Source organism: Malania oleifera, chromosome 12, assembly GCF_029873635.1.
Source record: "Malania oleifera isolate guangnan ecotype guangnan chromosome 12, ASM2987363v1, whole genome shotgun sequence".
In the NCBI taxonomy this organism is placed as follows: Eukaryota; Viridiplantae; Streptophyta; class Magnoliopsida; order Santalales; family Ximeniaceae; genus Malania; species Malania oleifera.
In genome coordinates this window covers 33813240-33838098 of record NC_080428.1, presented here as the reverse complement: position 1 = coordinate 33838098, position 24859 = coordinate 33813240, and the positions used below count along the sequence as shown (strand labels likewise).

General features: G+C 37.7%; 1 protein-coding gene across 2 annotated transcripts in view; it reads right to left on the bottom strand.

Annotated features, from left to right (window-relative positions):
- LOC131144307 (urease accessory protein G) overlaps positions 1 to 23839 on the bottom strand; it is a 49628-nt gene extending 25789 nt beyond the window's left edge. The window contains exons 1-6 of one of the 2 annotated variants that reach the window (XM_058092865.1): positions 23532 to 23839; positions 23251 to 23433; positions 15684 to 15744; positions 7178 to 7379; positions 6369 to 6490; positions 6185 to 6289 (exon numbers count right to left, since the gene is read on the bottom strand). In XM_058092865.1, the coding sequence (XP_057948848.1) occupies positions 6185 to 6289; positions 6369 to 6490; positions 7178 to 7379; positions 15684 to 15744; positions 23251 to 23433; positions 23532 to 23641 (783 nt within the window). In that variant the 5' untranslated portion in view covers positions 23642 to 23839. Of the gene's footprint in view, positions 1 to 6184; positions 6290 to 6368; positions 6491 to 7177; positions 7380 to 15683; positions 15745 to 15924; positions 19269 to 23250; positions 23434 to 23531 lie in introns of those variants that run through there. The other variant, XM_058092864.1, reaches the window with a different exon arrangement.
- Positions 23840 to 24859: the final 1020 nt, after the last annotated feature.

Below are 24859 nucleotides of genomic sequence, written 5' to 3'. Positions count from 1 at the left end.
CGCCAAGTACTTCACTAAACTTGACTTGAGGTCAGGTTACTATCAGGTGAGAATTTCTGATGGGGATGAGCCGAAGACTACTTGTGTGACATGGTATGGGGCATATGAATTCTTGGTGATGTCGTTCGGGTTAACGAATGCACCTGCAACATTCTACACCTTGATGAACCAGGTTTTCCGTGAATACCTTGACAAGTTTGTCGTGGTATACCTGGATGATATCGTTGTCTACAGTTCCACTCTGGAGGAACATAAAGAGCATCTGCGGAAAGTGTTCGATAGGCTGAAGGGGAACAGTCTATATGTAAAGAAGGAGAAGTGCTCTTTCGCTCAGAAAAGCATCAAATTCCTTGGTTATGTGATTGGCCAAGGTCATATCAGAATGGATATGGAGAAGGTAAGGGCAATTCAAGAATGGAAGATCCCAACAATAGTGAAAGAGTTGCGTTCCTTTCTTGGCCTTGCCAACTACTACAGGAAGTTCGTAGATGGGTATTCACGGAGAACGGCCCCTATGACAGAACTACTAAAGAAGGGTCATGGGTGGAACTAGACAGAGGAGTGCCAGGGAGCCTTTGATGACTTGAAGGATGCCATGATGAGAGATCCGGTTCTGGCTCTTCCGGCTGTCATGAAACCCTTCGAGGTACAGACAGATGCATCAGACTTCGCCCTTGGAGGAGTCTTGGTACAGGAGGGACACCCTGTTGCGTACGAAAGCCGTAAGCTTAGTGAAGCGGAGCGGAAGTACACAGCTTAAGAGAAGGAGATGTTAGCGATGATACATTGTCTCCGTGTGTGGAGGCATTACTTACTTGGGGCAAGGTTTGTGGTGAAAACAGATAATTCAGGTGTTAGCCATTTCTTCACACAGCCAAAGTTGACACCCAAGCAAGGCCAATGGCAAGAATTCTTGGCAGAGTTTGATTTCTCATTTGAGTACAAGGCGGGGCGATTGAACCAAGTCGCGGATGCACTGAGTAGAAAGGCCGAACTGGCGGCCTTACAATAACACATCTGACTTCTAGTACTGTTTCCACAACGATGCGGGAGCGCATCAAAGAGAACTTAGCCAAAGATCCAGTTGCGCAGAACTTAATGAAACTTACCGAAGAAGGGAAGGCACGACAGTTTTGGATGGAAGATGGATTGCTGATAACCCATGGTAACCGGCTCTTTGTGCCACGAGCAGGTGATCTGAGGAAGACATTGCTGAAGGAATGTCATGATACCATGTGGGCCGGACATCCAGGATGGCAGCACACTTTGGCCTTACTAAAGCGGGGGTACTATTGGCCGCACATGCTTGATGATGTGGTTGATTATACCCGAACTTGTCTCACTTGCCAACAAGACAAGGTTGAGCAGAGTAAAACAGCTGGGCTGTTGGAGCCCTTACCAGTACCGTCCAAACCATGGGAAAGTGTCTCATTGGACTTCATCACCAACCTGCCCAGAGTGGGAGACGCAGGGTCTATACTTGTTATCATAGACAGGTTTTCAAAGTATGGTACATTCATAGCCGCACCGAAGTACTGTTCGGCAGAGGAGACAGCACAGTTATTTTTTAAGAACATTGTGAAATATTGGGGTGTTCCCCACGACATTGTTAGTGACCGAGACTCAAGATTCACTGGCAACTTCTGGACAGAACTTTTCAGAATCCTCGGTTCACAACTAGAAATCTCTTCGAGTTATCACCCACAGACAGATGGACAGACGGAGAGATTCAATGGGCTACTTGAAGAGTACTTGCGCCACTTTGTCAACGCCAACCAGAAGAATTGGGTGCAGCTACTCGATGTGGCTCAGTTCTGTTTCAATGCCCAAAAGTGCTCCACAACCAACAAGAGTCCTTTTGAGCTTGTTACAGGCCAGCAGCCGCTGTTACCTCACACAGTGGATGAGCTGTACAGAGGAAAGAGTCCCAGGGCGTACGTCTTTACCAAAGAATGGAAACGAAATGCTGAGATTGCCCGAGCATACCTCGAGAAAGCTACTAAGCGGATGAAGAAGTGGGCAGATCAGGGGAGAAGACCGCAACACTTCAACGTAGGTGACTTGGTGCTTGTTAAGCTCAATTCTGAACAAGTCAGGTCACTACGAGGACGAGATAGGAGACTACTTCGCAAATATGAAGGACCAGTCCCCATCTTAGCCAAAGTCGAAAAGGTCTCCTACAAAATCGACCCTCCGACTTGGATGAAAGTGCATCCTGTGTTTCACGTCAACTGCCTCAAGCCGTACAACGCCGACACCGACGATCTAAGCAGAAATCAGTCAGCCAGAGCAGAAGTGAGTACAGTGCAACCTGACAGACGTGAAGTTGAAGAAATCCTTGCAGACAGAGAGTTCAAATCCTCAAGAAAGAAGCGGCATGAATTCTTAGTAAAGTGGAAAGGCCTTGGTGACGAAGATTTTAGCTAGGTTTCGGCGGAAGACATGCAACCATTTGTAGACGAAGTTGAAGTGTACCTAGCGTCAAAGTCTACGGGGACGTCGACCGCATAAGTGGGGGAGAATGTCACGAGCTAAGCTTGTTCAGGGCATTATGCTTGCCTGTGACCGCTTGCCTCGTGTGTTTGGGATGGGTTTCCATCATGTAAATACTAGTGTAGGGTTATTTTCCAGTATTTATTTCATTGTAAGCCAAATAAGGCAGTATGACTCCTCGATCACTTTGATGTTTCCTAGTGCCAGAGTGAGAATGGCCCAGAAAGCTCTTTAGGGGAGGGTGAGTGTTCATCAATCATTGTAAAACTCACTAGCAATTGTCAACGTACTTAGCCTACTTGCCTCGCTCGCTAAGTACAACATGTCAACGGAGGATTTGTTAATGAATTACGTTTGCTTCAATATTTACTGCTTGGTTGCCACGGCTTTCATGAATTGATTATTATTTCCGCTGCTATCTGATTGAATGTTAATGAAAGTACTTCGTGGATGAATGTTGGTAAACAATAGGCTGGCTAGTTAAGCAAGAGTGCTTTAGCTAGCGCTACACGGCCCTTCACAACGGTGTGAAAAATTCGGCCCGTGACATAGTACAATGACCCAAACCTCTGTGTCGGTTTGTTGCGGACGTAGGAGTCTGAGTCGTGGGGGTACGATGACCCAAACCTCTGACGGTTTGCTGCGGATATAGGAATCTGAGCCATGCGGGTACAACTCAAACCTCTGTGTCGGTTTGCTGCGGACGTGGGAGTTCGAGCCATGGGGGTACGATGACCCAAACCTTCATGTCGGTTTGCTATGGATGTAGGAATCCGAGCCGTGAGAGTACGATGACCCAAACCTTTGTGATGGTTTGCTGCGGATATAAGAATCCGAGTCATGGTGGTACAACGACCCAAACCTCTGTGTTGATTTGCTGCGGACATGGGAGTTTGAGCCATGGGGGTACGATGACTCAAACCTTTGTGTGGGTTTGCCATGGATGTAAGAATCCGAGCCATAGGGGCATGATGACCAAAACCTACATTTCAACATGTATTGTAATTTTAGAGAACGGTCACTCCACTGGAAATGTCCACTCCGGGGAGTGATTACTCTGAGAATCTTCAGCAAACGAGTTTTTAGGTTTGAAACCTAATTGACTCGCTGGAAAAGATCAATCGAGAATGAAATCCTGAGATCTTTTTTTTTTCTTTGTAAGAGTTTTGAAGAAAATGGTTACCCTACTGAGGGTGATCAGTTGAGTGCGAGATCCTGAGATTCTTTCAGAAGATGTCCTAGGGTGTAGGGTTCAGAGTTACTCTACTGGGAATGATCAATCGGGAATGAAGTCTCGAGATTCTTTAACTTTCTTTAGATTACCCGATTCAACAACCAATGCTGGCCCCAGTTTCAAAGTATGTCCATCTATGTCTGGGGTTAAATGATCCAGTTTTAGATATTAGCAAAGCAAGAATGGTCCATTCAAGGATGTCAAAGGATTATTCACAAGTTTATTTCACAAGACAAGTATGAATGAATAGTTTGTCATTGCTATGTGTATGCATGTTGCTAACTTATGTTAACTTTAAGTATGGCTTAAAGTTTACATGTTTTAGGGGGTCTTGAGCAAAAATCGTAAGCAATGTTTTTAAATATGGCTTCAAGTTTACTATGACTGTTTGTTTAAACCTATTCTCTTAACCCCCAGTAAGGCTAAAACACAACATGATTTTTTTTACACAACTATGTATCATGTGACTTATTTTATATGACTATCTTTTCAAAGTCATTCTCAATACTAAATGTAAATTGAACTAAACTATAAATTTTCAACTTAAAAATTCCTAAGTCCTCATTTGAATATGCTTGAAATACATTGTCTATTCTTTTGAAATTTTGCATATTGTGAGGGGGCGCCTTGTCAAGATAACCTCATTTTGCTCCTATATTTGTTATCACCAAAAAAGGAGAGATTGTTGACCTTTTGAGTCCTATCCCGTTTTGACAATAACAAACCACATCTCATCTGTGCTTTAAGTGTATGAACAGCACAATGATTGATGTTGTGGATTGTCATTATTAAAACTGAATATGACTCAAAAAGTCAACATATAGTTTCCATTTCATTTTCATTTTCTTTTCTTCCTCTTGTTCCCCCCCCCCCCCCCACCCCCTTATTTTGGGGAGGCCCTAGGGCAAGGGGGAGGCAGTGGGCAGAGTATGGGATTAAACAATTAATTACTTTCACATAGCATTTGTGATAAACCTGTTTTCTACAACACATATGACTCTTCATTGGAATTGTCAAATCACCCATGGGATAATTGGAATGATGTCTTCAGAAATTCTAGTGTCATTTATTCTTGTTGGATTGAGTGCTGCAACTACACCCAGAGCTATTAAATATTAAGTGTTATCCAAATTTCTTATATCGTGAAAGAGTCAAGTGCCTAGGTGACTTGATCCACACTCTAGAAAACTAAAAAAGAGCATCAAGCTCCTTGCTTTGCAAGGGTACGGAGAGGATTGTCACAATGTACGCAACCTTAACTTGGCTTTTATATAGAGATATTGTTTCCACCAATCATAAAGGAGCAACCTTGCCATTGATCCAAGGCCTGACCTCTTGATCCATGCTCTGGACTAGGTGTTTATTTGAGTCATGTTGAGTTGACTCAACACAATAGGATACTTGAGCTTAACTAGAAAATTTTGAGCTAGAAATGCAACTCAACTTGATCAATTTTTTCTTGAGCTTGAACTCGATTCGGCTACAAGTTCTTAAAACTTGTGCTCGGCTCAATTAGGGTTGATGTGATTATAAAATAGTATTAAAGATATGTATAAAATATATAATAACCTTAAATATATACAGAATATTATATCACTTAAATATATAAAAATAATAAAATTACAAAAGCTCAATTAGGATTGCAAGTAGTATTACAGAACTCAAATTCAGCTCATTAAGCTACTTGAGTAGCTCAAGCTCGACTCAAACTTTAGTAGAATCAAGTTGAGTCAAATTGTAGAGCGAGTTGAGCCCAAGAAACATATGAGCAGGCTTGACGCACACTCCTACTCCAGGCCTCCACCACAGGCAGATTGTTGGCACAGCTCAACCAACAATTCAATCCTGACCCTGTCAGCAGCCTATTAGGAATTAAACTCACAACCTTGGTTCTAACTCCATTTATAGAATTGAGGTGATGGGTTGGAGGCATAGAAACAATCTTTTGCAATAAATGCAAGGAAAGGTTGTGTACTATAAACCTTTCATGGTCCACCCCTTCCCAAGACCCTACATAAGCAGGAGCTTTGTCTGAGGGATCTTTGTGCATCAGCCTGCCTTTTTTTAGTGCCCACAATTACATCAAAAGACCAAAAGCTATAGCACTGTACCCAAAGCTATAGCTTTGGTACACAGACAGGTGCTCAGTCCTATAGTGCAGCTTTTTGTGCAGTGATATTTTAGAACATGTAAAGATGATAAAATGGAATAGCAGAAAGCATGCTATATTTATTGCTTTCCTTGAGGTTCATTCGCCCCCACCATAAGCGGTATACAGCTGGCGGAAGCGAGAAAATAATACAAGTCAGCTGAGCATTTACACATTCTACTAGAACATCAGAAATAATTAGCGTGTAGCCCCATGAAGTCGGACAACAAAAAGTTAAAGATCTTACCATGTTTATGAAAAATGAGATCCAGCCAAAATTTAAAGGGAAAAAATTGTAGCAGATGTACCTGTGCAAAGACAAAAGGGCCCCCATCCCGCATTCGAAGTGCATCACGCTCCATAACTGCCAAGTTGGCCCCTACTGCCGGTGCAAGGTCAGTCTTGTTTATAACCTAATGCAAACAACCCTCATCAGAATTACAAATAAGCTTTTCCAGAAACTAGTTCCAAAGAGTAAAAACAATTACATACAAGGAGATCTGCTTGGGTTATGCCTGGACCTCCTTTTCGAGGTATTTTATCACCAGCAGATACATCTATTATATAGATGATATAGTCAGCCAGTTCCCTGCTGAAGTTGGCAGCTAAATTATCTGCACCAACAAAAATGATCACAACCATTAATCCTTCTTTAATTGAAACTCAGTTCACTACTTCATACATTGAAGAAACTAAACTGATACACAAGTCCTCATTAATCATCATTTAAAGGGAATCCCGAATCAAAATGACTGTAGAACAAAAAAATATATCATTATTCAAATAAAACACATACAAGTTCCATTATTCATTTTGAACCTCCTTCATTGCGAGTTCATGGTAAACTACATAATGGTAGTAGCAGCAGCAGCAACAGTATTAGTAAAGAATAGCAATTATCAATAATAATATGGTGCTCGGAAAAATATAAACGAATAAATGTCATGGCTAAAATGAAAATTTTCAGCCAATCATGCTCCTTTTAGATTAAAGGAAGAAAATAAATGGAAAAAACCCCATCATGAACCACTTTTCCTCTACTCAAATTCAATCTAGATGAGTTTGATCATGGTGCATTTTCTCATTTGGTCACGAATCTTTTTCAATTCATTTCCTAATTCCAAACTATTGCGAGCACTGAATAAAAAAATTGTTGATGTGGCTCTGACATGATACATCATTTTTCCGCATGGTTATTGTCATGAGCTGGTTTGAATGACCAGTTCATCCTGGTAGAATTCAAATGAAAGAATCAATTCTGCATGATGGAAAGCAAAGAAAATTTTCTGCTGCCAGGTTACCTCCCCCAGATTCACAGAGCAGAATGTCTGCTTTGTACAAATTAGAAAGCTCCTCAAGAGGGCCAAGATTGATGCTGATATCTTCACGAATGGCTGCATGAGGACAGCCTCCGGTTTCCACCGCACGTATCCTTTCCTCTGGAAGTGCTCCATGTTTGATCAAAAACTCACCATCTTCTTTTGTAAATATATCATTTGTCACCTAAAATGGCATCATAATTCATTTTTTTCATGTATACTTTCCATACTTTACATCAGCATCAGACATCAAAAGGTTATAATTTCCATACAAATACAAATATTAGCTACAAAATATCTCTTTCTGATGTGATGAAATATAACTGAAATAAAAGACTAAGAAACCAGTACATATAAAAGGGTCAACGAAAAATATAAAAGGGTCAACGAAAACACTTTTTGTTTTCAAGAACAAAGCTCCAACCACAACAAAGCTTCAGTTCCATCAGGGGTATTCAGATTCACCCGTCCGACTTGTTTTACTGCATATCCAAGAGAATATCCTCAAAAAGGTAAAAGTGTTAGTCAAAATTTCTTTCTTACCACCTCAATTCAAGTATTCCTTGGTTTATCTCTCCCTCCTACAGCCTTTGATGTCAACAAATCACTCTCTGTAACTAAAGAATTATTTGGTCAATGTAGGAAGCGGTCAAACAGTATTTGCCACATTTTTCTATCTTGACAAGTGCTACCGACACGTTCATCCTTTACTTTATCTTTTAGAATTATACCATCCATCCAACTTTAATTTGCATTTTGTGTGCGCTGTTTATTAGTTGCTGGAAATTGTAGCTCATATAAGGCAGTAGATCTTAAACTTGTCCTATAAAACTTTCAAGCTATTTTACTACCACAGAGCATACTAAATGCACTCTCCATTTAATCCAATTTGTTTTAACTTTTAACTCTATGTATCACATCTTCTAAAATTTCTCCGTCCTACTCGCATCACTGATCACTCCAAGGGATTTCTTGACCTTCAAGTATAACATTTTCTTCATCAGCCTTCATATTCCTCCTAGAATTATTAAAATTGCATTTTATACATATTACTTCTACCTATCCTGAAAACTTTACATTTTAAAGCTTCTACATAATTCCAAGTTAGATTTGACCCTAGCTCTACTTTTTTCTATCAAGACAATATCATTTTACATCATTTTGCGTATACCAAGAAAGTTCATCTGCAATTAAAGAGAACAGATAAGGAATAAATACATACCCTTGATGTACGCCTATCATGATTGAACATTTCTTATAAAAAAAATGCCCACAAAATTGAAAACAACATAGCAACTAATCCTTTTTTTTTTATAGCAAAAAGAAATTCATTGACAAGGAAGAGAAAAATTTACATCAAGATGGAGGATAAGGGATCCTCCTAAAGAAATTAAAAACCAAAAAACAAAAAACAAAAATATGGGATTACAATGATGCTCCCCTCCAGTTCCTCTGAAAATCTGACAAAAGTAAACCTCGAAAAAATCCAGAAGACTGAGCCTGAAAAGACGCAACGAAAACCACTCTATCCCAAAGGAAGCAAAGAGGATCTGATTTGCCATTCCTTGCATTCCTTTCCATCCAAAGAGTCCAAAGAAGAACAAAGACAGCACATCTCCAAAGGATCCTCCTTCCCTACTTTTCCCAAAACCTTTGTAATGCACTTTTAGGAAAGCTTCAACTGTCCTTGGCAAAATCACAGCCTCACCAAAGACTGAAAACAACATAAACCAAAGCCGCTTAGCTATCTCGCATTGTAGGAACAAAAGGTCAATAGTTTCACTTGGCCGATGACACATGATACACATATTAGGACTTATAGCTTTGTGAGGCCTCCTTTTCTGCAACAAATGATGAATATCAAGCCAATAAAGTACCAAAGTCCACACGAAAGCTTTAGTTTTGAAAGGAACCTTTGCCTTCCAGATAAAATTATTCAAAGGGAAAGTACATGAATTCAAGGATTTCTTAGGATGAGAGAAAAACGATTTAGTGGAAAAAGAACCAGAGAATTCCCTCACCCAAATCCTCGAGTCATCTCTCACCATTCCAACACTCTCAATAAAATAGTTAATCATCAACCACTCTCTCATTCAGATTCCTAAAAAAGTGAATATCCCAAGGAGAGTGTCCCCTTCCAAATTGTAGAAATCAATAATCAGAGTTGTGTAACCTAGACAATCTAAATAGATGGGGCACTAAAGACTCCAACAAAACCTCACCCACCCAAATATCTTTCTAAAAACAAATATTGTTTCCATTACCAACTTGGAAACGAGTAAGAAGGTAGAATAAATGGGCTATCTAAGAAATGAATTTCCAAGGACCTGCATGAGGCACAACCACTTCTTTTGGTATCCCATCCATTCCAATGCAGACCATATTTACTTCTAACTACCAAGTGCCAGAGGGAGTCAACCTCCAAAGCCATTTTCCAACCAGGGGAATGTTTTTAGACTCCATGTTCCCAAGCCCCAAACCCACTTCAAACTTTGATCTTCCAATCTTATCCCAGCTAACTAGATGATCTCTCTTGCCCTCCCCAACTCCTAACTATAAAAAGATCCCTCATAATCCTCTACAAGGTCTCTGTCACCCCATTTAGAATTTTGAGAAGTGAAATAAAATATATAGGAATATTAGAAAGAGCAGTACTAAAGAGGGCAATGCAACCTCCTAAAGACAAGTAAGCTATCTTCCAACACCCCCCCCCCCCCAAAAAAAATCCCCACTCTCTCCACATTGGGTCCCAAAATGAAATAGAGCTAGGATAACCACCAAGCAGAAGACCCAAATAAGTCAGAGACCACTCCAAAATCATGCAACCCGCTAGTTCAGCCAAACCCTCTAACTCTGTCAAACCTAAGTTGATTTCTGCTACCCCACTCTTAGACATGTTAATTTTAAGATACAAAAAATTCCCAAAGACTTTCAGTATAATAAGTCCTCCGAAAATTCAGAAATACCATCCTTAAGAAAAAGGAGAGTATCATCAACAAATTGGAGATGGGACACTATGATCTCCTACCCACCTACTTTGAGTCCCCAAATGACATTTAGACCCAGGCATGATTGACCATTCTACTCACATCCACAACTAAGCTAAAGAGAAATGGGGAAAGAGGATCTGAGGATCCCTTTGCCTCAAACTCCATGAGGCCTGAAACCACTTCCATGGTTGACCATTTACTATAACTGACACAATCACTGGGGACAGGCAACCTTTTACCCACTTCCCCCACTTCCCACTGAAACCCTTCAAGGCCAACGCATTATCCATGAAATTCCAACTAACCATATTGTGAGCTTTTTCAATGTCTAATTTAAGTAAAACACCCTTCTATCCCCTTCTTCACACATCCTCCACTTCATTTGCTACAAGTACAGAATCTAGAATCAGTCTATCCTTCATAAAGGGAGACTAATACTTAAGCTCCACAAAATAACAAAAGAAGGAAAAGCATGAGAGGAAGTGGATAAGCAACAAAATGTCATTTTATAACCTCAGTACCTTGAGATTGTCAATACTCATAGGAAAGGAGGTTGTTTATGAAATGTGAGTATTGTATTCCAAAATACAAAATGAAAATGTGGAAAAGAAAAGGGATTCCTCCACATGACTGTGAGGGCCAATTACAAGAGGATTAGTGCCCCATGAATGCAGGTACTGCTACAATGGAAAAAGTGGGCATTTTAATGAACATTTGTGCACAACAGTTTTTATCCTCATGCACATGATGTCTCTCTTATCTCTTTTCACACACAGCTAGTCCCCACCTTACCAAAAAACACTAACACCCTAGTGAACCACGTATTGGCACAAGCATTCCAAAATACCATACATTCATTTTGGAACACTAAATCTAACAATCCAAAGTTCTAATTCAATACAAAAGTCTTTGGACTGGGGACACTTAGGGGTCTTTCTCTTCAAACTTCAAAGTCTTTCTTTTCTAATCTTACCAAATCCACAAATCCTAGTCCCTTCCTTTTAAACAAAGTTCTTTGGAAAGCAAAGGTTCCATTTAAAATCCAGACATTCATATGGAAGTCTAATTCTCAACAAGATCAATAAAATCTGTGTTATAGATAAGGAGGCCACACAAAGCTGTTTGTCCATACATTTGCATGATGTGTAGTGAGTCAAACGAGACTTTCAGCCATATCTTTCTTCATTTTAAGGTTGCAAGATACACGTGGAACAATCTGTTTTCATATTTTGGGGAGGATAGGTGGCTCCAGAATCTATTCATAATTTTTTGATAGTAAAGTTTTGGGAAGAATTAAAGAGGAAGGACTTTTTGGCTATGCCGTTTTTACAGTGCTGTTTGTGCTCTGGCTTGAAAGGAATGCTATAATTTTCAAAGCCAGAAGACTTCTCCATTTTTGCCTCAGGAGAAAGTTAGAATTTTTTTGGTTCTTTTTGGGCACATTTTTTTGGGTATTTGGGGGTCTAACACTGTCTGATATCCAAAGAGATTGGAAGGCAGCTTTGATGTCATTGTTTTTTAGTTGGCTTTTTTTTTTTTTTTTTTTTTTTCCTTTCTTGGAGGATTTCTTATCCTCGGTCCATTGTAATTATTTATCCTCATTAATAGATTTGTTTTATCCTCTGTCTATTGTAATTATTTATTCTCACTAATCCCAAAAAAGTTTTAATCCAATATTTTTCACCTAACATTTTTTCATTAGTTAAGTGGAGAATTATTGCATCGTAATTCCATTTTCAGTCATTGTTAAATTATTGCACAAAAATAAAATCTCTTCTAGATTTTGAAAAGTTTCAACATCCTCCCAAAATTACACAAGTGTCATATTTTCACAAGTATATCCATATAAGTATATCCTAACATTCCACATTTTAGAGAGCATACTGTGATCATCCCATTCCCATTTCATGAACCAGAACGTTCCATGTTCTAGGTAACATTGGCTAGTTCTAGGCTTGGTTAAAGAAGGCAAATTGCATTAGGCGGCTAACAACCAGCACAAAACTCACCACATCTCTATAATTAAATCCTTACCAATTACTAAAATAGAGACTTAAGACTTGGTTGTTCTTCTTGTTATTGTTGTGGCCACATGTTGCACATGAGTTTCGAAAGCACATGAATATAACACAAGCATTTCTCCACTACAAACCTTTCATTAGTGAATAAAACATAAAATTCCCAGAGCAAAGAGAAAATCTTCAAAAACACACGTAATTGAAATAATTCAAGCCACAATAGTTGAGCAACGTTACCACATAAATTATGTTTGGAGACGTAAAACAAATTTTCCAAAAATAGTTAAACACTCATTGTATATTTAAACATCACTCCTCCGATGGTCATGTCACTAGGGTATTGTCACTTAAAATCACTTCTTTCTAGTAAGTTTAGAAACATTTTAAGGGAAAATACTCATCCACTCACAAAGTAAATATTATCATCCATTTGAGGGCACTTTGCAACCTTTCTCCTCATTTTGTACTAGAAGTTATTTTTATGGTGCAATTGACATCCTACTATATGTTTCTGAAGGATGGGAAGGCAACCACATAAACTTACTCCATTTAATTTCAACCAACTTGCTTGTTTAGTACAAAATTACTCTAATAGTCTCATTTTTAGGAAAGATTAAAAATGAGAAAAATTACATACAAACCTGTAAGACAAATCTATTTACAAACAAACCCCCACATAAACAAATGCCTGCCAATTACATAAACCAGACACATTTCTGAGGACCCAACAAGCCTTTGACCTAATTATTTGAAGTTGGACTGCAAAAAAGGTCAAAAGATCAACCCAATGGCCAGTTTCTATCCTACATCATTTCCCTCTGACCAGAAAGAACTTGACTCTATCAGTTGGGGAAAGCACCAAGGAGACCATGACCATAAGAGGAATCAACTAGCTTCATAAGAAGGAACCAATCATCTGCTTCAATTTGGGAAAGTGGAAAGTAATGAGATGGCATCAACTTGTACTTTTTTTTTTACCGAGAAAGAGTCAAAATTCTCACATGCATTGTTCTACATCATCCCATCAAATAACCATGAACAACCTAAGAGAAGGAAACAAATCTTGACAAGAAAGATGTCACACTACATTGCATCTGTGATGGAAAAAAAATCTAATAGGTAAAAGAACAACAATCATAGACCTTCAAGTTGGCACTGTTCACCCAATCTACTAGGGCATGGCTCGACCTTCAAATTCAATTTGTTCACAGCTTCTTTAGAAACTACATTTGTTAACTACCAAGATCATTAACCTAAGTACGAAGTTGTTTCTGAAAAATCACCTAGGAAATGCCGATTCCTTCAACCTTGAGGGAAGAGAGGACAGTTTGAAATACTAGAGAATCTTTTTCTCCCACCTTTCCATCTTCACCTATATCACTTGGTTGCTTCTATTTCACCTTCAATTACTTGGGTCTCAACATTTTCATCCTCTTTTGAATCAAGTAAGACACATATTACCAAGGGTTATACAATCAGACAACTTTTACAAGGCAATTAGATGAACCCCTCAAAAAGCCTAATTTGTTTACTTCTACATTTTACATCCATTATAACAAACTGGCTAGAGTTTCTAATATTGATTTCAGTTCTTCCATAGATATTTGAATTCCTACCTTCCTGGAGTGGTAGACTGCCATCTTATATACTACTCAATTAACATTTTACAATGACAGAATCTCTAAAAAAATCCTAGGAAAGCAGTTCTAGGAGTATGTGCACGAATTATAGAAAACCTGAATATTTAAGTCCTATCATGATTAAGAAAAAAAATGTGCAATCAGAAATACATAAATTCAAAAAATGAATCAGACGGCTAAACTGAAGAACTATATAATACAAACCCAGGAATCATCATCATCACTCAATAATATTAGCAACAAATTCACATTATTACAGAAAATGCAACTTTAGAATTAAAAAGACACACACTCAACATCCAGAAAATCCAGTAACGGTAGATTACACCATATCAACATTCCAAAGCGTAAGGCCTAACGTTGAGCTTCAAGTTTTTTTTTTTTTTTTCATTTCTTTGTCTTAGGAGGCCTATACAAACATCAGAGACCATAACACAAGATTTAGAAGGGATAAAAATGGCTGCAACGGTTTAGAATTGGCACAATTACAAAACAGAACTGTCCATTGGCATCATTGAAGATTATGCCAGCTTGTGCAGTAAAGGGGCTGAGCCCAACCTGTCTCCAAGTCTACTCCTAAGCCTGAACAACTCCACTACATTACATATTCATAAAGAGAGAGAGAGAGAGATGCAATTCTTTATTAGTACTACAGAGATAGAATTAGTTGCTGGTTAGATGGATGCACACAGAATGGAGATAAATTAAGATTAATTGATGAGCACTTACTTTGAATAAGAGAGGTAAGAGTCACTAATGAAATCAGTAACAGTCCTCAATTTGCTTTAGCATAAGAGCCTTGTCTTAGCAGCTGTTTGAAGGAAAATGGGAGCACAATATATGCTGAGTAGTTCTCCCCAAATCCTCGGGATATTTCCCTTCCTCATAAAACAGATTATACAATATAACTGTTACACATAGTGAACTGCAACTTTCTCAGATGTTCGTGTTCAATTTTTCAACATTTTGCTGCTATTAATAAGCAAGCGATCAAAGATCACATGCCATAACTAATGCCTTACATAGTTAATGTAATAGACTAGTACGAGGACTTTGGGCCATAAGTATGGCTCATGGGACTAAAAGTGCCTTGACTTGGCACTTTCAGGCTAGGAGCCTATGGTATTACAAATGAGCCAACTCAGGTCCACTACCATGTTCCTGCATGATCATTTTGGAGTTGACCATGATTCTATTGTGGATCTGCATCGAGATTAAATCATTTTTCAATACGAGCTATACCTCCCCTAACAACAAAGATGGGGACCGAGCAGGTAAAAACTGGGGATGATAAGGACTAAATAAGGAGACTTTGTCATGACCCACATCCCCAATTGATGACATAATTGGGGAGATTTTGATCCATATATGAAGGGAATCTAAGCGAACCAGTAAAGTTGTCGCCGTGTGACCTAGAGGTCATGGGTTCGAGAAGTGGAAACAACTTCCTACAAAAATGGAAGGTAAGGCTGCAAACTATAGATCCATCACGTCCACCCCTAGATCCCACATACAAAGGAGCATTGTGCACCAGCTGCCTTTTTCATATATATAGAGGGTTCAACAAAGTGAAAAACAACTTCAGCCACAACAATTGGGTTAGGAGACATGATGTTGTATCACAAATACCAAAAATCAGGAATTAGAGTCTCTAAGATTCAATGTTGCGAAAGACAAACATCATGTTAATGTCTTACTTAAGAACAATTAGAACACTTCATCCTTTATACTGATCCCAATTCTAGTAAATTTTATGAGGAAACCACACAAAAGCTCGCCATTTTCAAAGCAACCCCAAAAACCAAAAATAAATAAATTTAAAAAATAATACAATACGTACAGCAGCAAGACTGTACTTGTCCCGTAAAGATTTACACAAAGCTAGCATCAAAGCTGTTTTCCTGCACAGCAAAAAGCGACATACCATCAGCATATGTTTACCACATTTAATAATTTGAGCTAGCGTTAGCAACAAAATTGTGGAATGAGAAAAAGAAAAACAATGTTACAAGGAAAGGCTAACAGAATAATTTTTCTTATCATAAACTACAAGTGAGGTATCTGCCAGTCTGTCACATAATGATAAAAATAAGTTTTCAGAAAAACAGTGGCTTCCACAGTTCATTTTCGACAGTCAAAATGGACTGCTATATATAAGTTTACAAGAGTAAATCAAGATCCTAAATTGCAGGAAAATAAAATAAAGATCTCAACTAATTCCCTTAATTGAAGGGATTACAAATCAACTAAATATATACTGGAAAGAATATCTCTCAATTTCTAAAATTAAGCTAATGTAATCTTAACACTCCCCCTCAAGCTGGAGCATGTATATCCAGCAGGTTCAACTTGATTCTTATTCTTTAAACAAATTTCCTCCAAGAGCCTTCGTAACAACATCTGCCAGTAGCAAATGAGATGGAACAAATTCGATGATAATCTGACCATTTTGTATCTTTTCTCTTACAACATGACAATCAAGTTCTATGTGTTTGGTGCGCTCATGATATACTGGGTTTGCTGCTATGTGGAGAGCAGCTTGATTATCACATAGCAACCTTGCTGGTCCTGTAGAAACTTGCATATCATTGAGCAAAAATCTGAGCCAAGTTAGCTCACAGGTTGCCGCTGCCATGGACCTGTACTTAGCTTCTGAAGATGATCTTGAAACTGTTTTCTGCTTTTTTGCTTTCCGTGAAATCAATGAATTCCCTAAGAACACACAATATCCTGTAGTAGATCTTCTTGTCATAGGACAGTTTGCCCAATTAGCATCACAATAAGCCTTTAAGGTAAAGGAATTGCTTGAGGAGAACAACAAACCTAAACCAGGACTGCCTTTCAAATATTTGATAATGCAAAGAGCAGCATCCCAGTGAGGCTTTCTCGGAGCATGCATAAATTGGCTTAGAATATTAACTGAGTATGTGATGTCTGGTCTTGTAATTGTGAGATAGATTAGTTGTCCAACTAACCTCCTGTAGCGAATTGGATCATGTAGCAAATCACCTTGATAATTTGTGAGCTTTAGATTCATTTCCATGGGAAAGTTTGATGGTTGAGCACCCAAGTATCCAACATCATCTATGATCTCTGAAGTATATATTCGTTGAGAGATAACAATACCTGCTTTCGACCTTGCAACTTCCAACCCAAGAAAATACTTAAGAAGACCAAGATCTTTAATATGAAATTGTTGATGAAGAAATTGTTTGAGACTTTGTATAGCAGTTGCATCATTTCCATTTATTACTATGTCATCTACATAGATAAGCACCATAGTTGTAGATGAGCCTTTAGTTTTCACAAACAAAGAATAATTTGAATGTGATTGAACAAAGCCAGCCTTTTTTATAGCATGAGAGAATTTTGCAAACTAATTTCGAGGGGCTTGTCTAAGCCCAAAAAGAGACTTATGCAGTCGACATATGAGTTTCTCCCCCTGTCGACAAGGACCCGGTGGTGGAGTCATGTACACCTCTTCCTCTAAATCACCATGGAGGAAGGCATTGGTCACATCCATTTGATACAATGGCCAATGTCTTGCAGCAGCAACAACAAGAACACATCGAACAGTGGTTAACTTGGCAACAGGAGCAAATGTTTCGGTGTAATTTAAGCCTTCGTGTTGAGAAAATCCTTTAGTGACTAATCGAGCTTTGTAGCGTTCAATCCTGCCATTGGAATTGTATTTGATACAATAGACCCATTTGCTGCCAATGGGGCGATGACCAGCAAGCAAGGGAACCAAGGACAATGTCTTTTGGGTAGTGAGAGCATCAAGTTCACATTGCATTGCCTCTTGCCATTTGGGATCTAAGACTGAGCATATGAGGTAGGTTCTAGAACACTTGAAATGGAATTAACAAAGTGTTTGTGAGCAAAAGACAAAGAATCATAGGAAAGATAGGTACTTAAAGGATACCGAGTACTTGACTTAGTCAAAGATGCCTGTTTTGAAGTTGCAATTGATGGCGTTGTACTAACTTGTCCACAATGAAAATCTTGAAGGAGGATGGATGGTTGTCTGACACATTCACTTCTGCGAAGAGGAAGTGCAGCAGGAGATATAGAGGAAGAAGGAGAAGATGGGGATGATGTAGGAGTGATCTCAAATGATGAAGAAACAAGAGGAGTTGCAAGTGGAGGTGAATCGGTGATATATTCAGATATCGCAAGTTGGAAAACAATGTTTTCTAGTGATTTTTTTGGAGCAAGAAAAGGAAAAATTGATTCATGAAAAAATGACATCACGGCTTGAAGTAATTGTTGAGTGTTGAGATCATATAAGTGATAAACCTTTTGGCCTACAGGATAACCAACAAAGATGCATTTTCTAGCGCGAGAGTCAAATTTGTGAGATGGTTGCAGATTGGTTGCATAACAAAGACATCAAAAAACTCGCAAGTGAGAGTAGATAGGTGGTTTGTTATACAACATTTCATATGGGGATTTATGTTGCAACACGGGGGTGGGAATACAATTTATATGATAGGCAGCGGTAAGTAAACTCCCCCCCCAAAAACGCAAGGAAAGATTATGAAAAGGAAGGTGTACTCTCAAGAGAGGGGTGAATTGGGATTAAAAATTTCTTTATACCCTCTTTAATTAATTCTTTCTTAAACCTTTTTGGATTCAGCAATTACACAATCACAAATACAGCGGATAATTAATTCAAGATTGAATCTTTATGAATGAGAATACTAATTTGAATACTTTGCAAGTTCCTTAGCACATCCAACAACTCAATCTAATTATTCAATATAAGCTTTCACAATATGAAATCATACAACAATTTCAGCAATGTTTCCAATATTCAGATTTAGATTTGAGCTTAAATATATAACTGATGAATAACCTTTACAAACAAGGAAGGCTTGATTTCTTCAATATGAAACACAATAGAAAATTCAACCAAGCTTCCAAAGCTCAAATAATGATGTTAAATATGTAACATGAAATATGCAACCAATTAATTTGTTAATGAGCTTTAGTATTGATCAATCAATGCACTTCCTTTAATCAAGGTTTCCGCAAACGATTAATCAACATACTCCCTTTAAGGTTTCCGCAAAAAATCAATCAACGTATTCCCTTTAATTAAAGTTTCCACAATCTCAATAACAAATTAATTTCCAACACTTAAATAAACAGCCACGCAATTTATATATGTAGAAAATTAAAGAGTAGGGATGAGAGTGAGACACGAGTTTTACGAGGTTCGGCTATACCCGCTTACGTCCTTGCCTTAGGCAAACACACACAAGGATTCCACTATTCCACTCCTTTTACGGGTAGGAGCAACCTTACACACTCCTTTGACGGGCAGAAGTGGCCTTTTACAATCCCTCCTTCAACTAGGGTGGAGCTCCCTCTCCAAGCGATACCCCACACTTGGTACAACGATTCAACAATTCTGAACCGTCTACAAAAGCAAGAAACAAATTTGGTGTAAAAAGGCACTCTCTTCAAGAGCAGATTAGTATAATTGATTAGCACAATATACTTCAATAGAATCAATATAGAAAGAATGAAGCTCAAGATAATATCACCAAGTTTCTTAAGATTTGGAAAATCTCAGTAGAAACTCAAAGAACCGTGGCTTTAAATCAAAAAATTCTCAGTAGAAACTGCAGCAAGAGTTTGAGCAAGAGAGAGCTTTTGAGAAGTATTTGCAATATAGCTTGATTGCTGTTTGTATTCCTTGGTGTTTTGAAATCCTTGGGTTTAAGGGATATTTATAGAGTTTATAAAGTGTATTTCGTGTTCCCCAAATGACTTGGAGTGTTTCCCAAGTTTTCATAACGTTTAGTATTCAAAAAATCAAATTTGGAAACTTCCCGTTATTTTTAAAATTTGAAATCTCGAAGAATCAGTCGACTGGAAACAAAGAGTCGGTCGCCTGGATGGTTAAAAACACAGAGAATTCAAAGTCAGCAAGGAGTCAGTCGACTGGAAACACTGAGTCAGTCGCCTGGGTCCTCTCGAGCTGCTGTTCAGTCGCCTAGACAGATTATGTCATCACCTGGGATGCTGACAGCTTCTACCAGCCTTCAATATTTTGGATATAACTTTCACTATACAACTCCGATTTTAACGTTCTTGGTATCAACAAAAAGCTAAGAGAAAATCTCACAACTTTCATGTTGAACACTTTTTAAAATAAGGAGTGTTGGATAGAGAAAAATGCTCATCAATAAAGATGTAGAAAAAAGAAGGTAATATGAAGAACCCTGTTTTGGTGTTTTTCATTCAAAAATGATTTTAATCTTTTTGAAATAACTTTTGACCTTATAAAAATATTTTCCAAGTATTTTAAAAGGTATCTAGGTCCAAGAAATTAACCTAAGAGTTTCATGTATCCATATTGAAATCGCTTAAAGTACTTACATGAGACTTCTTAAGACTTATACATTCTAAGCATTTAAGTCTTCATGCTTTTCCAACTTTTGAGTCCATCTTGACTTCCAACTTCAATTCACTTTAAGCTTCATCAAATCATCTTTGAATCCATGTCTTAATAGAAGCTTTATGAGATCTTCTTTCTTTGGAGTATAAGCTTTCAATAATCCATGTGTGCACTTGACCTTGTATTCACATACTTGAGTCCTAAAATATCATCACTTAACCAAATATGTTAAGTTCCTCTGATTTGTTATCATCAAAATAAGATTTTAAGCCTTGTAAGGCCAATAGATTAGCATCAATTTTTAAGGCCTTGCCAACATTTAAAAGATGTCGATGTTTTCGTTCAACTACACCATTTTGTTGAGGTGTAGATGGACAAGAGCTTTGAAATAAAATGCCAAGTTTGGAAAAATAAGATTTCATGGAGATGAATTTTGAGCCATTATCACTTTGAATGCATTTAACTTGGCAATCAAACTGAGTGTTGACAAAAGAGATGAAGGTTGTTAGTAATCCTTGCGTTTAATATTTGAATTTCATTAAGAATATCCACATGAATCGAATATAATCATCAACAATGGTTAAAAATAATGTGCCCATGTATGAGTTGCAATACGAAGGGATCCCAAAATATCACAATGAATAAGATCAAATGAATGTAAAGTTTGAATAAAACTTGAAGAAAATGGTAGCCGTGTTTGCTTATCCAAATGGCAAGTTTCACACGAATTTTTCGAATCAAATACAAATGAGGGAATAACATGGCTCAAAAATTGTGCAGGTGCCTTGGAGGGATGTCCTAACCGCTTGTGCCATGGAAGGTTTGTAGTAGAATCAACATGATAGGTGATAGAGAAGGAAGGTAGTGTAGACTTCACTGGAGGAACAAAGTAGTACAAACCATTAAGTTGCTTTCCCAAACCAATCATCTTCTTCGAAGTTAGGTCCTGTAATATACAAAAAGTGGGAAAGAAATGGATTGAACAATTCATGGCAGCTGTGAGTTGACTCGGTGATAGTAAATTGACATGGAAAGATGGTGCACATAGAATGTTTTTAACATGCATATGATATGAGAGTTGTGTGGAGCCAATGCCAGTTATCTTAGAATATGCACCATTGGGCAAGGTTACTTGAGAAGAAAGGATAGGTATTAGATATTGAAGATGCTATGTGATTTGTTGCACCACTATCAATAATCCATTGATTCAAGGCTGTCTTTTGTGCACTAAAGGATGAGCAGAAAGGGACAGAGATACCTATATAGTTTGCTCTAGCCGAATTTTTACCATTACGGAAAAAGGCTTTTATTTGGGCAATTTCTTCAAAGGTGAATTGGGAAGTCTGTTTTGTTGGTATCTTGATTGTGTCCTGATGCGTCTCGACACAGGTTTGATGTGCAGCAGGTTTTCTGCTTTGATTTGGTGGCTGGACATCTTTGTCATGGAGCTTGTGACCAATTGGGAATCCATTCAAGTAGTAACAACGATCCACAGTGTGAGTTGTGCCCTCACAATAAGAACATAGTAGAGATTTTCTAGTGCCTTGTGACTTGGAATGAGAGGATTACCACTGTTTGTGTTGTCGTTGAGCATCAGATTGTGATTCTTTAGAGTTGTCATAAGTTTTGATACTCATGGCATGAATGAGATCAGTACCCTTGGCCTCAGTAAGTCCTCCCTGCTTTTCTTCTTCACATAGATGTGAATATGCCTTTTTGACAGTTGGTAGAGGGTGCATTGACATGATTTGCCCTCGCACAACAGAGTATGCCTCATTCAATCCCAGAAGGAATTGTCCCAACCGAATCCTTTCCTCATTTTCTTTTAGATCTCTTTGTCCTCCACAAGTACACGTGATTGAAGGACTGCAAGTATTTAGTGATTGAAGGACTGCAAGTATTTAGCTCATCCCACAACATTTTCATCTTTGTATAGTAAGAAAAAATTTGGTTCTTGATTTTGCTTCAATTCAACAATAGATCGTTGAGTTTGATAATAATGGGAAAAATCACCTTGAAAGATTCATTCTTAAAGATCTATCCAAATCTCTGAAGGTGTTTTAGCATAGAGTACGCTATTTGTAAGCTCCCGACTTAGAAAGTTAAATATCCAAAAAAGCACCATATCGTTGCAGCGCTGCCATAAAGAGTATTTTGGATCATTTTCATCTTGGGTGGAAATTGTTCCTTTGATGAACCCTAGTTTGTTTTTAGCACTGAGACTCACCAGCATAGATCTCTTCCACATAGCATAATAATTGGTTCCATCTCAAACTTTTGGAACAAGAATCATATCAGGATGATGAAAAAAAGGATCTACGGAATCAATCGCAGATGTAGACATAGTGAGATCAGAGTAGGCGGAAATGATTTAAAGAGGCAACAAGATCATTGCTCTGATACCATGATAAAAATAAGTTTTCTAAAAAACTGTGTCTTCCACAGTTTCGACAGTAAAAATGGACTGCTATATATAAGTTTGCAAGAGTAAATCAAGATCCTAAATTGCAAAAAAATAAAATAAAGATCTCAACTAATTCCCTTAAGTGAAGGGATTACAAATCACCTAAATATTTACATGAAAGAATATATCTCAATTTCTAAAATTAAGCTAATGCAATCTTAACACATAAAGCATATAAAATAGTCCAAAGCTTAAAAAACCAAAATTAACTGAAACAAGAGAAATTAGTGGTTTATCATTACATAACTCAAAGAAAATTGAAAAGAAAAAAAGGGTCTGTTATCAAATGCATTCGAAAGTAAATCAAATTCTAAATGATAATAAAAAAAAATTACGGGAAATAGATTAGTGGTTTATCATTACATAACTAAAAGAAAATTTAAAAAAAAAAAAAAAAAAAAGGTCAGTTATCAAATGCATTCGAAAGTAAATCAAATTCTAAATGATAATGAAAAAAAATTAGGGGAAATAGATAGAAGCAAATAATGAAAATGTTAACAGGCAAAACAGATGAAGGGGGGGAAAGGGAGATACCCAGTACCAACAGGACCACCAATACCCACGGTGAAAGCTCTTTCAGTGAAATCCCTGTTGAGAAGAGGAGGGGCTCTTCGGGTGAAGTAGCCAGGGGAGTATATGGGTTCATGTGAATGTGGCGCCAATCCGTCGTGGCTATGGTACACCTTCCCATCTGGCCCCACCCACGATTCTGCTTTCCTGTTGCAACAGCACAATATTCAGCACGAGTGAATGAAGATTCAAAACCAGCGAGAGAGAGAGAAGTGATTAAGTTTGATAAAATAGAGGGAAATTACTCGTGAGAATGGGGATGCTGATGATGATCGTGATGATGGTGGTGATGGCCATGGCCATGGTCATGGTCATGGTCATGGTCATGGTCATGGCTTTGGGGATGCGATGCCATGGGACTCCGACTTCGAGCTTGGAGTGTGAGCTGCGTCCTTCCAAGTTCCAAGTCAACACTCTGAGATTTGAAGATCAGTGACTAAAAGAGAACAAGATTAGCATGTGTGTGCGTGTAGACACACACATACACACACAGTACATGCGCGTGCACCAGGCAAATTATTTTTTTAATTAACAAAATCCTGCTGCAATAATTGATGATATGCCACATGAAGACTTAAATTATTATGGAGAGATTAATTTAAAAAATAAAAACTCAATAAATATTAATTAAAATTATAGGATTTATAAATTTTATAAGACAACGAAAATAATTTGGCCTCTAAGAATTTGGAATTCAAACTTTAGATTTGAAATTTTTTAGATTTAGAAAAAATAAAATACAAACTTGTATTGAGTTTCATCTAAATTTAAGGTCCAAAATTCATATTTTAAATATTAATCAAGTATATTTTTTTAAAAAAAAGAAGAAAGATACTTTTTTAAACTTACAACTCAATTATGAAGGTTTTTTTCCCTTAAACTGGTTTTTAGGACCCGTTTGGTTTAAGAATTTTGATTGAAAAATAAAAGAAAAGAAAAACATTTTAAAATCATTTTTTATTATATTTTTATCTTTCTTAAATATTACTAAAAAATAAAAATCTACTCTAATATGATTAATATTTAAGAAAAATCAACTGTTGGCTCTTTTGATGCTGCAGGTTTAGTTTTCATGGCTCGTTTTACTTAGGAGCACGATGACGATAGTTGGTTTATGACAAGAATATACATATTTCACATTTTAGACATTTTGAATCCCATTTTTTGACCTTTTTTTTTTGTAGGTCATATGACTTAAACTTAGGAACCTTTGACTCATTTTACACACAACTAGTTCCCACAAGTCATTTTACTTAAGAGCATGGTGGTGGTAGTTGGTTTATGAAAACAACATGCATATTCCACGTTTTGGGCACTTTGAATCCCATTTTTGACTTGTTTTGTAGGTCTTAAGGTTCAAACTTGGGAATCGTCAACTTGCTTACACAAGACTAGTTTCCAAGGGTCATTTTACTTAGGAGTACGGTGGTAGTAGATGGGTTATGACAAAAATATGCATATTTCACGTTTTGGGTTCCTTAAACCCCATTTGACTGATTTTGTAGGTCTTACAATTCAAAATTGGGAATCGTTTGGCTCGTTTGATGCAAGAACTAGTTCATATAGGTCATTT